General features: G+C 40.9%; 1 protein-coding gene across 1 annotated transcript in view; it reads left to right on the forward strand.

Annotated features, from left to right (window-relative positions):
- Nucleotides 1–13,780, forward strand: part of DLEC1 (DLEC1 cilia and flagella associated protein) — a 40,703-nt gene that overhangs the window by 10,612 nt on the left and 16,311 nt on the right. The window contains exons 12-22 of the mRNA XM_086741767.1: nt 440–530; nt 1,468–1,630; nt 3,358–3,550; nt 4,907–4,965; nt 5,875–6,049; nt 7,770–7,863; nt 8,098–8,228; nt 8,540–8,698; nt 9,811–9,950; nt 10,205–10,358; nt 11,513–11,623. Of these exons, the coding sequence (XP_086597893.1) occupies nt 440–530; nt 1,468–1,630; nt 3,358–3,550; nt 4,907–4,965; nt 5,875–6,049; nt 7,770–7,863; nt 8,098–8,228; nt 8,540–8,698; nt 9,811–9,950; nt 10,205–10,358; nt 11,513–11,623 (1,470 nt within the window). The remainder of the gene's footprint in view (nt 1–439; nt 531–1,467; nt 1,631–3,357; nt 3,551–4,906; nt 4,966–5,874; nt 6,050–7,769; nt 7,864–8,097; nt 8,229–8,539; nt 8,699–9,810; nt 9,951–10,204; nt 10,359–11,512; nt 11,624–13,780) is intronic.

Raw genomic sequence — 13,780 nt, forward strand, 5'->3', positions numbered from 1 at the left:
GCACATTGCACAGCCAATCCAAAGGTTTTGGCCTGTGAACTATTTTTGTTGAGGTGGAGCTCAGGGAAGGCGCATGGGAACTGTCCTGGTCACACTGCTGTAGCTTGACAGGCAGCTGCTTGGTAAGTGACCGAGGGCAGATTCGATTCTGAGGGTGCAGTTCATACAGCTAACTCAGTAGGCTGCCCACATCTCCAGTGACTGCAGAGGCAGCCTCTGGTGACCATCCAGATACACACATGTAAGTTTAGTGACCCAGAAAACACCTATTTCTTTCTCCTCTGTATTAAGGGACTGTCACACTGTCCGTTTCTTGCAAATGTAAGACTTAATTACTGATCACTAGAACTGTCCTTTAGTGAACATTTACAAATTGAAGTTTGTTACTTCCTGAGGAAAAATCAGTTACAGACATTGCTATTTCACTTCTCTCTTTCAGGTGGTGTTTTTCCCTTCTTTTCCAGAAGTCTCACAGCAAACATATACTGTTGTTTGTGACAATTGCCACGTCAATGATGTTACAGTCACAGGTTTGTTTCTAACAGCTTTGAGAGATCATGTTTCTAATAACACTGTAGATATTCAAATAATGTGAGTGGTGGTTGATGGCTTGAAGTGATGGTAAGATTTTATGTCATTTGATTAAGCAAATACTTTATCCCCTGATGGTGTTAAATGCTAAGCATTTTTATTATTATTATTATTATTACTACTCCGTCCTAGTGCGTGAAATACATGGGACTCAGAAAGCACTGAGCTCTTAACCCACTGTAGCCAAAAGTCCAAGTGTAAAAATGTGACCAAGCAGCAGAAAAGAATGCTTGTAGTCAGGTGTAATTCATTTCTTAGGCTTTTGTATCAGTAAGATAACATGAGAAAACCCTCAACCATCGGCAGAAATTCATTTGGATGTGGAGGAAATTTGGGGCGCATCGTGGATCAGGGTATTGAGGAGAGATAGGCAGTCTTTGGATTAGCTAATGAAACCAGTTGAAATCCTTGTAAAAATGCTTCTCCTGTAGTGTAATTGTGAGTGCTGTGACATCAGCCCTGACTTGTAGTCTACTTAATCACTTTATTCCAGGTATTTCCTCTGGAAATTTTTCAATAGTGCATTCACTGCTTATTTTTATTTTAATATACTACTCCAAACATCTGTGAGCCACATTATCAACTGTTGTAAACATTCTGCTTACTTCAGTGAAACGATGCTGGTATAAGTGAGCTGAGGTTGTGGCCTGGAAATCCAAATCTGTTAAATTCATGAAGAGAAGATCTCTGCTGATATACATTGATGAACAAAGAACTTCAGGAAAATATTATCCAGCTAACACATTGAAGTTCTGAAACTTGAGGAAACACCAGAAATAATCAGTAATGGCTATTGCTGGCATTTGCTGTTAATGAGTATTATGAACAACGTTAATAGCCAGATGGTAAACAGTAATACCTACTTATTTCTTCAAGGGCTTGGAGAGCTGATAGCTCTGGAGCTTTTGTTCGTCACGGGTGGAGAAAGCAAACCTGAACCTGGGGAAGTTACTGATGCAACAGCACAGCATCTCATACGATTCGACCCCCAAAACCCACACACCACCAAGGAGAAGAAATTGGTTATAAGAAACTCTACGTATGTAGCTACTATTAAAAGAGTAATATTCTGCAGTCTGAACATACTGATAGGGACCTCATTTGTTGATACCATCCTCTCTCAAGGAAAAACCTTAATGCACTAGATAAACTTTGTGCAGAAGCCTTGCTTCTTTTTGGTCTATTTTTCAGTCATCAAGGTTCAAGGATACGCTTGTACGAGCAGGAACTTTACACATAGATCAAACGTTATGGCAACCATTAGTCATACCATTTGGTTCGTACACTGCCAAGGTCGACATATTTGCCTCAGTACAGATAAATCTACAACTGTGAAAGATTCAGAAACATGGATGGTTGCAGAAAATATTTAACAGGATCAACCAGATGGGATTTATCTAACTTTACATGTATACTTGTTGAACTGAGCTAAGCACCCTATACTCTTTTCCTTTCTTAGTGCAGGGAAATAAATGCTTTTAAGGATGCAATTCTGGCTGTAGACATCTCCCACAGAACAAGACATAAAGCATCCTGCACTCCACTGGATCTCCACTGATTAAAATGGGAACCCAATATAACTAGCTTGTATTAAAACTTTCCAATGATTCCTACTATCGAGTCCTAATAGATTTAAATATAAACTCTATTTTAAGTCAAGGAATATGTCCCTATGTGCAATTACATTGTACTGGACGTAATGGAATCCTGATTTTGATCAAAATCAGTTGGACAATAATAGAAGTACACTAATGTGCATGGCTGCAGTAGTTAGAGGCTGCAGACCACCAAAGCAGTGAGGAGGTCAGTGCTGGTTTTAGATACATTCACGTAAGTTACTACTTGCTACAGTGAATTTCTGGGGGTTTATTTTGTGGCCTGGAAACCACACGTGCACAATGCCAGAACAAAATGCTGTTTGGGTATTAAAAATGTGATTCAGAGAACAGGATACTGTAAACTGATGAAGGATGTGACTATGCCAGTTTCCATGCTTTCTCTGTGTTATAATCATGACAGCAGTCCCTGCATGTCTGGTGTCAGCATTTGTATGAAACAAAGCTGGACAGGCTGAGACTGACCTCCACAGAAGGAGGAAAGAGAAAACTTTCTACTGCTATAGAAAGTGATACAAGAAATCATACATGTTCAGTTTTATGTCTCTGATACTCGCTTTCAAATTCCAGTGTCCTTCCTCCCCTTAGTAAAGCAAAGTTTTTGAGGTCAATATGAGCAAGGTTTTAAAACCCATGAGCATATTCCATGAAATACGCTTCTGCTTGAAGCAACCCAGTTGAGCAACCTTTTCTGGATTACAAAGAATATTGCAGAGGCATTGCTGTAATCCTAGCTGGAGCCTCTGTCTTTCTTGGTATGTTAAAGACCACAGCATGCACTTGGATTAAATTCAGAACTGATATCAGCAGGAATTGTCCTGTTGATCTCAGATTCTTGAAAGAAGAATTGTAGAGTTTACTAAAAGTTGCATTACAAGTTAAATAAGGCAAAAAAGTGTTAACATATCTTGCAAATGTATGTAATTTACTTCCATATATTAGCATGTTCTTTGTACAGTTTCTGTACTCTGACTCTACACTGCCTCATCAGCTTTGTAGCTCACAAAGACTGGTAAGTCTAGATAGTTCTTAAGGAAAGGAATTCCCTATGTGGAAAAAGGAACTGAAAATTTTCTCCCAATGTTTTACTCAAACATCTGATTTTTTTTTTTTAATCATAGCTTTTTGTTGTTTTTTGATCTCTTTGCAGCCACATAGAACTTCCTTTCTACTGCCAGATAATAAAGCCTAATTTGAAACCCTTAATAGCAGAAGAAACTGCAGACTTTATGAAGCTCGAATACAATCAAGACACAGAGTCAGCCTTCTCCCTAAATCCTGAGCAGGGAGTTTTGCTTCCCTGTGCTGATCATGAGTTCATTCTCACTTACACTCCACAGGAGGTACGGCTTGTGATTCCTTCCTATCTGCAAGCTCCAGCTGTGTATTTTTATGCAAGTCATAAAATCCTTACCGTGCAGCTTTCTGAATTAAATTTAATTAGCTGGTACTATGCTCTGATAAACAGTGTTCGAAATGTAGGAAGTTACTAAAAGAAAGCAACATGTTTTGACTGCAAAATATGAGACAATTTTTGATCTCATGTCATTTTTGGTACTGATTGGACACAATTAGTTTTACACCAAAGCTGTGGACGCATCCTCATAGCTGCAGCTGTGCTGGCTGGTGAAGTTACCACTCTCACATTACCAGCTCCTCCACAGTCTCCTGACCTTTTCCATCTGCTGAGTGAGCTGCTTTGGGGATGTGCCCCATACCTACTGAAGCCTAAACAAGTTTAGTTAGCAAACAGTGATTATTTAAACTGTTTCCAACTGTAGCTTGGGTCCTACCAACAGCTGTGTGGTAAATTAAGGGGGTAGTAGAAGCCTTTGGCAGAGAAATGATGGTATGCAGCTGGGGGTAAAGAGGGCTGCAAGGATGTTTGAATGCAGCTGTGCCAGGGACTGTTGTCTTAGATTCTGCTCTGCTCTCTGTGTCAATAAAGAGCGGGAGCTGGCTGTATTTAAAGAAACTCGATCCAAAGTAAGCCCAAGACTGTGCATATCCCGTGCTGTGCTGATTGACAGACACAGGAATACCTCAAATAACTATGGAAGAGAAACCAACTGGGTTTTTGAGATACTCTCATTGGTTAATATAAAAATATATTAATGAGGTTTTAAAGATTTTAATTTGTTAACAAAAATATATTGAATTAACGTATGTACTTCAATTAATATATCTCTACAAACAAATGAATCTTTGGCAAAGCCCTTCAAATTTGAATCTTGCTTCTGTATTTCCTTTTTTTTTTTTTTTTTCCACATTAGAATATAGAAGGCATCTTCTTTTCCCATGATGGAAAAGTAGCATTTCTTACTCAAAATCAGATTGATGGTCAATTAAGCTAAATACCCTGGAGGGGTTAGAAGAAACTTTAAGTTACTATAGCAGTACTGATCTTAATTTGGGAAGCCTTTGCAGATGCTTGTGTGTAGTATGCAATATACTAGGGAAATAATAACAAGCATGTCAAAAATGAGTATTTTTCTTGGAACTGTACATCATGAGATCAGAATCTGGCTTAATATTTTGCAAACATGTTTTCTTTTAGTAACTCTAAAGTTTGAATATTATCACAGCTTAGTACTCTGATCGTTCATCGTTTAAATGTAAACTACTTTTTCATCTTTTTTTTAATCCTCGACATAGCTGGTTACTTGACATTAAAATCCTCTCCTTCTTCATGTGTGTAGCTAAAGAACTATCACAGCGTGATTCAGATCATACTGAGGCACATCCCAGAATCACCTTGGTAAGCTGAGAAACAGTACTTCCTGGTAAGATGTGTAGCCACATTTTAGCTCTGCTGTTACATTAAGTTATTGGTATTCTTCATCTTTCTGGTGATGATGATCTGACAATTATAAAGGATTTTATTTGTGCGGCTAACAGTGGTACAAAGAGCGTTTCTGTGATCTTCCCTCATGTCTGAACACATGCCTTAGCCCTAGTCAGGGCTGCACCTCTCTTGGAAGAAGATAATGCTGTCATTTTGTCTGTTCATTTCCCAGCTTTCTGCTGAGATTTCCACCAGGTTTTCCTGTTATTACTGTTTGTCACAGCAGTCTAGGACTTACATACTTGTTCATGGACAGACTGGGATGACTAAGGACCGGTTGGAGAGGGTCCAGAGGAGGCCACGAAGATAATCAGAGGGCTGGAGCACCTCTGCTCTGAGGACAGGCTGAGAGAGTTGGAGCTGTTCAGCCTGGAGAAGAGGAGGCTCTGTGGACACCTTACAGCGGTGTTATTAGGAAAAAAAAAATTACAATGAGGGTGGTAGAACACTGACACAGGTTGCCCAGAGAGGCGGTGGATGCCCCATCCCTGGAAACATTCCAGGCCAGGTTGGACGGGGCTCTGAGCAACCTGATCTGGTTGGAGATGTCCCTGCTTCTTGCAGGGGGGTTGGACTTGGATGATCCTTGAGGGTCCCTTCCAATCCTAACCATTCTATGATTCCATGACTAGAGTACATTAAAGAACTACTGTAATTTTTTTCAGTTTTTAAGTGTCCCCAGCCTGAGCTAACTGCACATGGGCAGTCTGTAGCTGAGAAACTGTTGATGATTTTCAGTTTTGACCTGGTAATTAAAATATGAGATCCGGTTTAAAGAACAGTTTAAGATGCTTAATAATTTTACCATATTTCCTCCCAAAGTTTACTGGAGAAGGGGATGCTTCAAAACATCCCAGCGTACAAAGCAGAGGATGTAATAGCATTGGAAATAGAAGTTAAAGGATCAACAGAACCATTTCATCTTCTTCTGGAACCATACGCCGTTATCATCCCTGGAGAAAACTTTATTGGTGTAAATGTCAGAAAAACATTTAAGGTTTGTTTGCTTTTGACTTCGTTGTTATCATGTGCTTTGTGTTACTAGATGTCATAGGTGTTATTAGAAGATATCGGACAATCCATGTTATTTTAGTTTTTCTTAAATATTTTTAAGGGAGCCTATGACTCCAGGAGGCTCTGTACTGAAATCCCGTAGCAAGCCTCATTAGCCCTACATGCCAGGCAGTTGGCTTTGTTCTTTTTTCATCTCTCAAGTTTGAAACCACAGAGTTTTACCCTTCTAAATGTTTTTCTGGGTCACAAACCTGTTGCTTATCGCTTTGTCGCTCCTGTAATGTGAAAGTTTTCCAGGTGGGAGGAATAGCCAATGGATGATTAAATTACTTTATAACAGAGGCACAGTTCATTCAAAGGGCTACAGCAAGCACAGAAGAGCTACAAAAGTCACATATGCTGCAGCTTACTAGACCTTATTCTTTCCTGCAGGTTCTGATCATTTCTGTTTGACCATTATGGGATAGACTGCTGCTGCAATTGTCCACTCACTCAGCATCCTCCTCACTGTAAATCGGGATCCTTTTGATCTTAGACTCACTTGGGAAAAATAGGCCTGTTAGCAAGAGCCAGGCAGGAAGACATTTCCCAGTCAATGGTTTTCCCATTTTTTTTTTTAAAGCTACTGCTAATCAGTGTTTAGTTTTATGCTTTCTCTTCCTAGAAGTTCTTTTTCAACTTAAAAAGCCATTTCATACTTTCCAGTAATCCGGTATAGCTACACATGTAGCAGTTAAGTCACTTACTGATAATATAATGACATTCCTCGCAGTTTCCAGTTGGTCTTTTTTGTCTTAAAAAGATAAGAATTTGAACTGTGCTTAGAGATAATTGTGCTGCAGAGAACAAAATTATTTGTTGTAATTAAGAAATAACATCTGAATATATCTGAAAAGCAGGCCAAAGATTTAAAGAGCTTACATCTCCCTTACAAACAGATCCTTTGGCAAAAAAAAAAAAAAAGGCTGCTTACAAAAGAAGGATTTGAAGTTTAAGCTTTGAAGGTTTGTAACATTTTTGGAAAATGAGGAAAAAGTTTAAAAGGCTTCAAATATGATAAAGTTCTTGAAAAGAATGATTCTAAGTTTCAGAAAACACCTTCACTAGTGTGAAGGTAGCCACTGAGTTTACCTGACTAAATACAGTGCTGTCAGCATAGACCTCCACATCTGAGCTACCTGCTCTAAACTTTCCTTATAGTCCTTGGAGATGTGGTTGGCAGCGTGCAGGGAGTGATTCATCCTATCCCACAAGCTAAAACATGTCAGAGGAACTGCTCCCAGCACTGTCTAATTGACTTTTTTTTTCAGAAAAGATAATTCCTAGGAGATGAGGTCAGATGTAGAGCTCCTATCTATTTTGTAGACACCTGAAATCCAGTCAGGTGAATCCTACTTCTTGTCCTTGTTTTACAGCACAGAGGAGAAAGGAAAGGGAGGACACAGGATGATGAAGTTCTGTGCCTTTCCACTCTTACTGTACTCAGTTTATTTCAAGATTCAGGTGAAGATGCAGTCTATGGTAGCTAGATTCAAGGTGTATTAGTAGATCATAATGTTTAGCAGTGATCAGGATATGTTTAGAGTTTTCAAAATATCTGGTATAAGACTTGCAATACCTAATTTGCAGTGCATCAGTTCTCTCAGCAAATTGGCTCATTGCTATGGAAACCTAAAATGCATTAATTGTCTCGTTGATTTTAGATGTGGAATAACAGCAAATCGCTGATCAGGTACACCTGGGAGAAAATCATTCCCTGTGACATCATGGAAGTTGAACCTCGTACTGGCGTCATAGGTAAAGCTTCTGTGACTTGCAAGCATCAGTTAATGACAGGAATATTTAAATTGGTTCGCGTGGAAGAGAAAAGTCACAAAGTGCTGTAATGCAAGTTGCAAAACAAGACCTGATCCCCAGCCCACTGGAGCCAACAGGAGATTTAATTTGGCTCCAGGAGTTACAGTAACGGGCTTGCAGCAGATGGTTTCTTTGCAAAATGGTGAGACAGAACCCTGAATTTTTCTTTTTTAGAGATGAATAAATGCTGTGAATTTGAACTGACAATTACTGGAAGCAAACCTGGGTGCATCAGCCGTAACCTGCCGTGTAAAATTGAACATTGTCCAGAGCCAGTTGTACTGCATGTTGAGGCTGCTTTTAAGGTAAAGAACAGTTCAGCATTGTGGGATGACTAGCTATGGGGCCTGGCTATTTTCCACGTAAAGCTTTTTGCCTCTTAAAGGTCTGACAAATCTAAAGCAGTCACAAACAGGAGGTATTTTTGCTGTCTGGTAACTATTGAGTCAATGTTGATACTCCCATGGCAATAAGATTTTTTTCTGTATTACTTGCAATGCATTTGCTTTCTGCTTTTCTCTGTGAAATTGAGCATTAATCTTAGCTAATGTATGCTTCTTAATTAGGTAGTTTTGGCAAAAGTGCCCATTCTGACATCTGTCTCCTGGTGTCCTAGGGTCCACTTCTTTGTCTTGATGTTCCATCACTCTGCTTAGGTCTGATTAAGCAGGGTGAGACTGTGCTAAGAACCTTTGATATAAAAAATCTGTGTCAGCTGCCAGCACGATGGAGAATGCAAGAAAGCCAGGTTTGTCTAGCTGAAAGGAGTGAAAAGGTAAGTCACTGCGATTCATTCCAGTCTTTCACTTCAGAGCTTATTCCACTATTTCATATGAAATAACTAAAGCAGCTTGGAGGTAATAGTCGTGGCAAAGAACTGGGTGAGAGCTGCTAGCTGCAGACTGTCTCATATTCCTAAAATTTAAAATACCAACCAAACAAAAAAGACAAAATATTTATTTTAATTATTTGTGGTACACAGTGGGCTTTGTAGCTAGATTTCTCCTTGGTGTTATGCATGAAAGGGAAATGAAATCCAGACTCTGAGGTAAGTGCTTTTTGTTGTAATGAAAGGCCAAATTCTGCCTGTAGGGCTCTTTACATAATTACCCATGTAAGGAATTGAATTCACTTGTTTCATGGCAAAATTGGTGTAAACATTGTTCAGATGTTCTGTTTTTCTGGACAGACTGTCAGTTTTGCAACAGAAAGAGGAGCTTGTTAAGCAAAAACTTTCCATTGACCGTCAGGAGATGGAAGCCCATGAGAAGTTGTACTACATCCCCAGGAGTTCTTGAGCTTTGTTTTATTTTCTACATATCATGTAGATATCTCACCAACTTTGAGTGAAAGTTGGTGGCAAAAAGAGTGCCCTGGAGGAGACCCTGTCCTCACAGTTCTCAAGCCCTTATTTCTCACTGTTATTCCTTTTGTCCCTTGCCATTCCCAACAATTCCCAAACCCCAGAGAGATTTTAGCCTTAATCTCTTGAATTTGTTATCCCAGAGCCCATTCATATCCCAGTGACGATCATAGATCAAGTGCTCCATTCCTCCTGCACAAGAGCTACCCCTTTCCTTTCCTGAGCCTCTCCAGGCCCCACCCCACACCGGTGCTCTAATTCCACTCCCCTTCTCTTAGGTCATTGCCTTTTTACTAGCCGTCCCCAGAGAAGCAAAGTCCTGCCTCCTTGTCTAGCCAGATTTTCACAAAGCTAGCACTGAGCTTACTGAAATTAACCCAGGTGGGACTCCAAGGGCAGAGAGAAAGGACGTGTCTGAGGGAAAACTAGACATGTGCAAGTCCTAATGAAAGTGTGTGGCTTCGGCATTTTACACTTGCTTTGCAGTCGTCAAAGAAATTTCTGTTTCCTCTCTCCTCTCCTAGGTATCTCCCTTTACCATTCAACCATCTGCTGGAGAAATACCCCCTTTGGGTGGATGCAGGGTGTCAGTTCAGTTCACATCACTGCTGTGCCGGCGTCTCCAGACAGTGTTAGAACTAGAGGTTGAAAATGGAGAAGGAAGGTAAGGGGGAAAAGTGGCGTTCTGCTTTGTTTTTTTTTTCCTGAGAGTCACGTGTGATTTTTCACTTTAGATAGTTTTCTTTCCTAAAACAAAAATATGTAGCAGGTCAGAACAGGGTTGTGTAACCTATCAATGAGCCATCCAATCATTAATATTGCTAAATAAACATAATCATCATTCTTTCCAGCATGCTGTTGTGTGTCTAGCACGTTTCATTAACGATAACAATAGACCATCTGTGTGTTTATTTCCAGTCACCTTCCTGTTTTTGTTGAAGTTCAGACCCCCCAGGCATGCCTGATATCTAGTCATCTAGTATTCACTGAAATTTATACTGGAGTTCCTGCCAAAGCAACCAGTAAACTTTTCAACCAGACACTGCTGCCAACAAAATATTTATGGGGAAAGGTAAATGCACTTTTAATGGATGAAGAATACAGCAGGGACAGAAACTGTAATTTCTATCAAAATAAAAACTGCTCTTAAAAGCTTTTCTGATGTATCCTTTGAGTGGTGATTCCTGTTTACTGGCTTATGAGCAAGACTTAACTTGAGACCAGCCTTGAAAAGACTAACTACCAGTTGATGTTAATGTGTTCTTACTCTCTGTGGATCATCCCTGGGAGAATGGGTGGGCAGAAAAGTGAAGGGAAATAGGATGTAAGCTACCAGAGTATTAAACGAAGTATCGTGGCTATTTAGGGTTTGCATTTAATTCAGTAGAGCAAAGAAACAATGGTGCTTTTGAATTGTGTCTGAAATTTGCTTATATTTTACATTCTGAGTGGGATTCAGCTCACAGCACATACTAACTGGATGTCTATTGGCTACAATGGTAGTGTTGATGGCCACTATGCGTATAATTAGGTTAAATTAGCCTGTAAGCTGAGTCCTACTGTCAGTGCTGTGGTCATTCAGATCTGCTCTGACATCCAGGCTTCAGCTCGGTTGCCTACATAAAAGCATTCGGTGCCATCTGAGATGTCCTTAGGTGCCCAAGACATCCTAATTGAGCGTGGGGATGATATAGGGCTTACAGGAAAACATTTTGGAACAGCTGGAGCCTAGGAGGGATATCTACAGCTTTTTACATGGCATCTGATGTTCATATGTGAGAAACCAAGTTGAACCCCTAGATTCATGTGCATCTAGTCAATTAGGGAAGGGTGCCAGCACCAGGATTGTCCCTGTAGGTCACCTCTGTAGTCAGTGGAGAGAGATGTGGCGCCTGTAGGATCCTGCTCCAACATCAGACAGGTTGACTTAACCCTGGAAAGGACTGTGACTGTGAAAGGGATGACAGTGACTCTGGTCCCAGCCCGATGTCTCAGCTGGGCACCTGAAGTCATTTGGAATAAATGTAACATGAGGATCTTGTCAACCGCGGGGGAATTGTAAAGCAAGCCTCATCTCACCAAACTTTGTGTTGCTACCTGAGAGCGTCCTAAGCCTTAGAATAACTCTGGTTTTATAGTCCTCTTTTATCTGAAGAGAAAACATGAAATAATTGGTGTTAATGAGTTAAGAGAGTTAATTGAATGTCTGTCCTTTCTATTCCGCAGCTCATTGGAAAGCAGGCAGCTTTCTGCTCCGCCGGTGTCTCCCCAGCCAGTGGCACCTTAGGCCCAAATGAAGAAAAAGAATTCTGCATAGAGCTTTCGGCTAACATCATGGTAAGTTTAAAAATCGCTGCAATTTTATCAAAACAGCAACACTAGCATTCTCATCTCACCTCCATCTGGCAAAAGGAAGGATTTTTATATACGAATTATAATGCTTTTTTTTTTTTCCTGTACAATATCTCTGAAATTGCTTTACTTTAGAGGTAACCATGGTTGAAGGCAAGAATTAAATCAGTCCACATGGTGTGCAGTTTTCTACCCTACCTCTTTGTTTCCCAACTATTCTTGTTTTCTTTCTTTCTTGAATGCTTATTCAATTACTTTTGATGCTTATCACTTTTCTTAGAGCACACAGATCGTCACTGCCAATTATCCCAAATGAAACGTAGCAGACTGAGCTATATAGTATACATCTGGTTTTCTGAATGCAGCTGGGCTCATGTCATTTTGATATTTGAAAACTTAAAAGGGACTGAGAGTCTACAAAACAGGGTGTAGACTGGAGAGTTTACAAACTTCAGGAATTCATCCGTAGACTTCATAGAGGCATCCAAACAGCTGATTTAATACAACTGAGTAAAGGAGCTTCCTATAGGTGTGGTGTATGAGTTCCCTTTACTGTCACTGGAGACCTAAATTTCATTTATTTGCTTAAAAGCAGATGTTCAGTACTATCAGAGATGCACTAGGAGATCTCAGATACCCATGTATGTCTGGCATATGTGGCACAGGATCCCAGTAAACCTGAGCTTTCTTCATGTAAAGCTGGAAGCTCAACATGTTGGGCATCTGAAAGGGCACTCTTGCATGTCTCTGGGGAACTGAATACCACCCGAGCCACCTACAAGAAAGGTTGTCTGCGTTGTAGGTGAGCTAGATGCCCAAGTACCATTAATGAATCGGTGGAGATTTAGAGCTCGTATTTGGAGTTCACCTTTATAGATGAACTCAAGGGCTCTGTGCTGGGTTCCCAACAAAGCTACTTTGTCACTCCCCCTCCACAGCTGGACAGGGGAAAGAAAATAAAAGAAAAGGCTCATGAATCGAGATAAGGCCTCAGAGACATCACTCACCAAGTACCATCACAGGCAAAACAGACTTGACTTGGGGAAATTAATTTAATTTATTACCAACCAAAATCAAAGTAGGGTAGTAAGAAAACAAAAACTAAATCTTCCAAAACTAAATCTTCCTCCCCACCCCCCCCCCCATCCCTCCCTTCTTCCCAGGTGTAACTTTACTCTCAAATTCTTTACCTCTTCCCCACCAGTGGCACAGAGCGAGAGGGAGTGGGGGTTGCAGTCAGTTTATCACGTTTTCTATGCTGATCCTTCCTCCTCTGCCTCCTTCCCCTGCTCCAGTCTGGGGTCCCTCCCACAGGAGACAGTTCTCCACAAACTCCCCCAACATGAGTCCTTCCCATGGGTTGCGGTTCTTCACAAATTGCTTCAGCGTGGGTCCCTTCCATGGGGTGCAGTCCCTCAGGAACAGACTGCTCCAGCGTGGCTCCCCCATGGAATCACAAGTCCTGTCAGCAAACCTGCTCCAGCATGGTCTCCTTTCTCTCCATGGGGTCTTAGATTCTGCCAGGAGCCTGCTCCAGTGTGGGCTTCGTACAGGGTCACAGCCTCCTTCAGGCATCTGCCTGCTCAGGCGTGGGGTCCTCCATGGGCTGCAGGTGGATCTCTGCTCCTCTGTGGGCCTCCATGGGCTGCAAGGGGACAACCTGCTCCACCATGGGCTGCACCACGGGCTGCAGAGGAATCTCTGTGCCAGCGCCTGGAGCATCAATTACAATTACATTTGGAAGTCTGAATCTGGAGCCGAATCCCGGTCCATTATTTTATGCAGGATGCACCGATTCACGTATTGATAAGGCAAAAAAGAATAGCAGTGTTGAATTAGCCAGAGTACTGGTGTAACTGGGCTACGTAATTCCTTCTACAAGTCCTGCTTGAAACCGAGGTAGAAATTAAACTTTGGTTTTGGAAGATTAATGCTTAGAGCTTCAACACTTGCAGAATAGAAAATATGTCAAAAATCACTAATTGAGCAGTTTTAGGCTCATGGACTGATGTAAGTACAAAGCCAAGAAACAGCCACAAATTTTTACTTTTGTACTCCCTTCTAACAAAATCCAGCGCTAGCAGAGAATGCACTTAAAATAGTTCAGTTAAACTTTTCAAGATTTTGTTGTAGTTCTGAGTG

The sequence above is a fragment of the Chlamydotis macqueenii genome, chromosome 2 (assembly GCF_036417535.1).
Source record: "Chlamydotis macqueenii isolate bChlMac1 chromosome 2, bChlMac1.mat, whole genome shotgun sequence".
NCBI lineage: Eukaryota > Metazoa > Chordata > Aves > Otidiformes > Otididae > Chlamydotis > Chlamydotis macqueenii.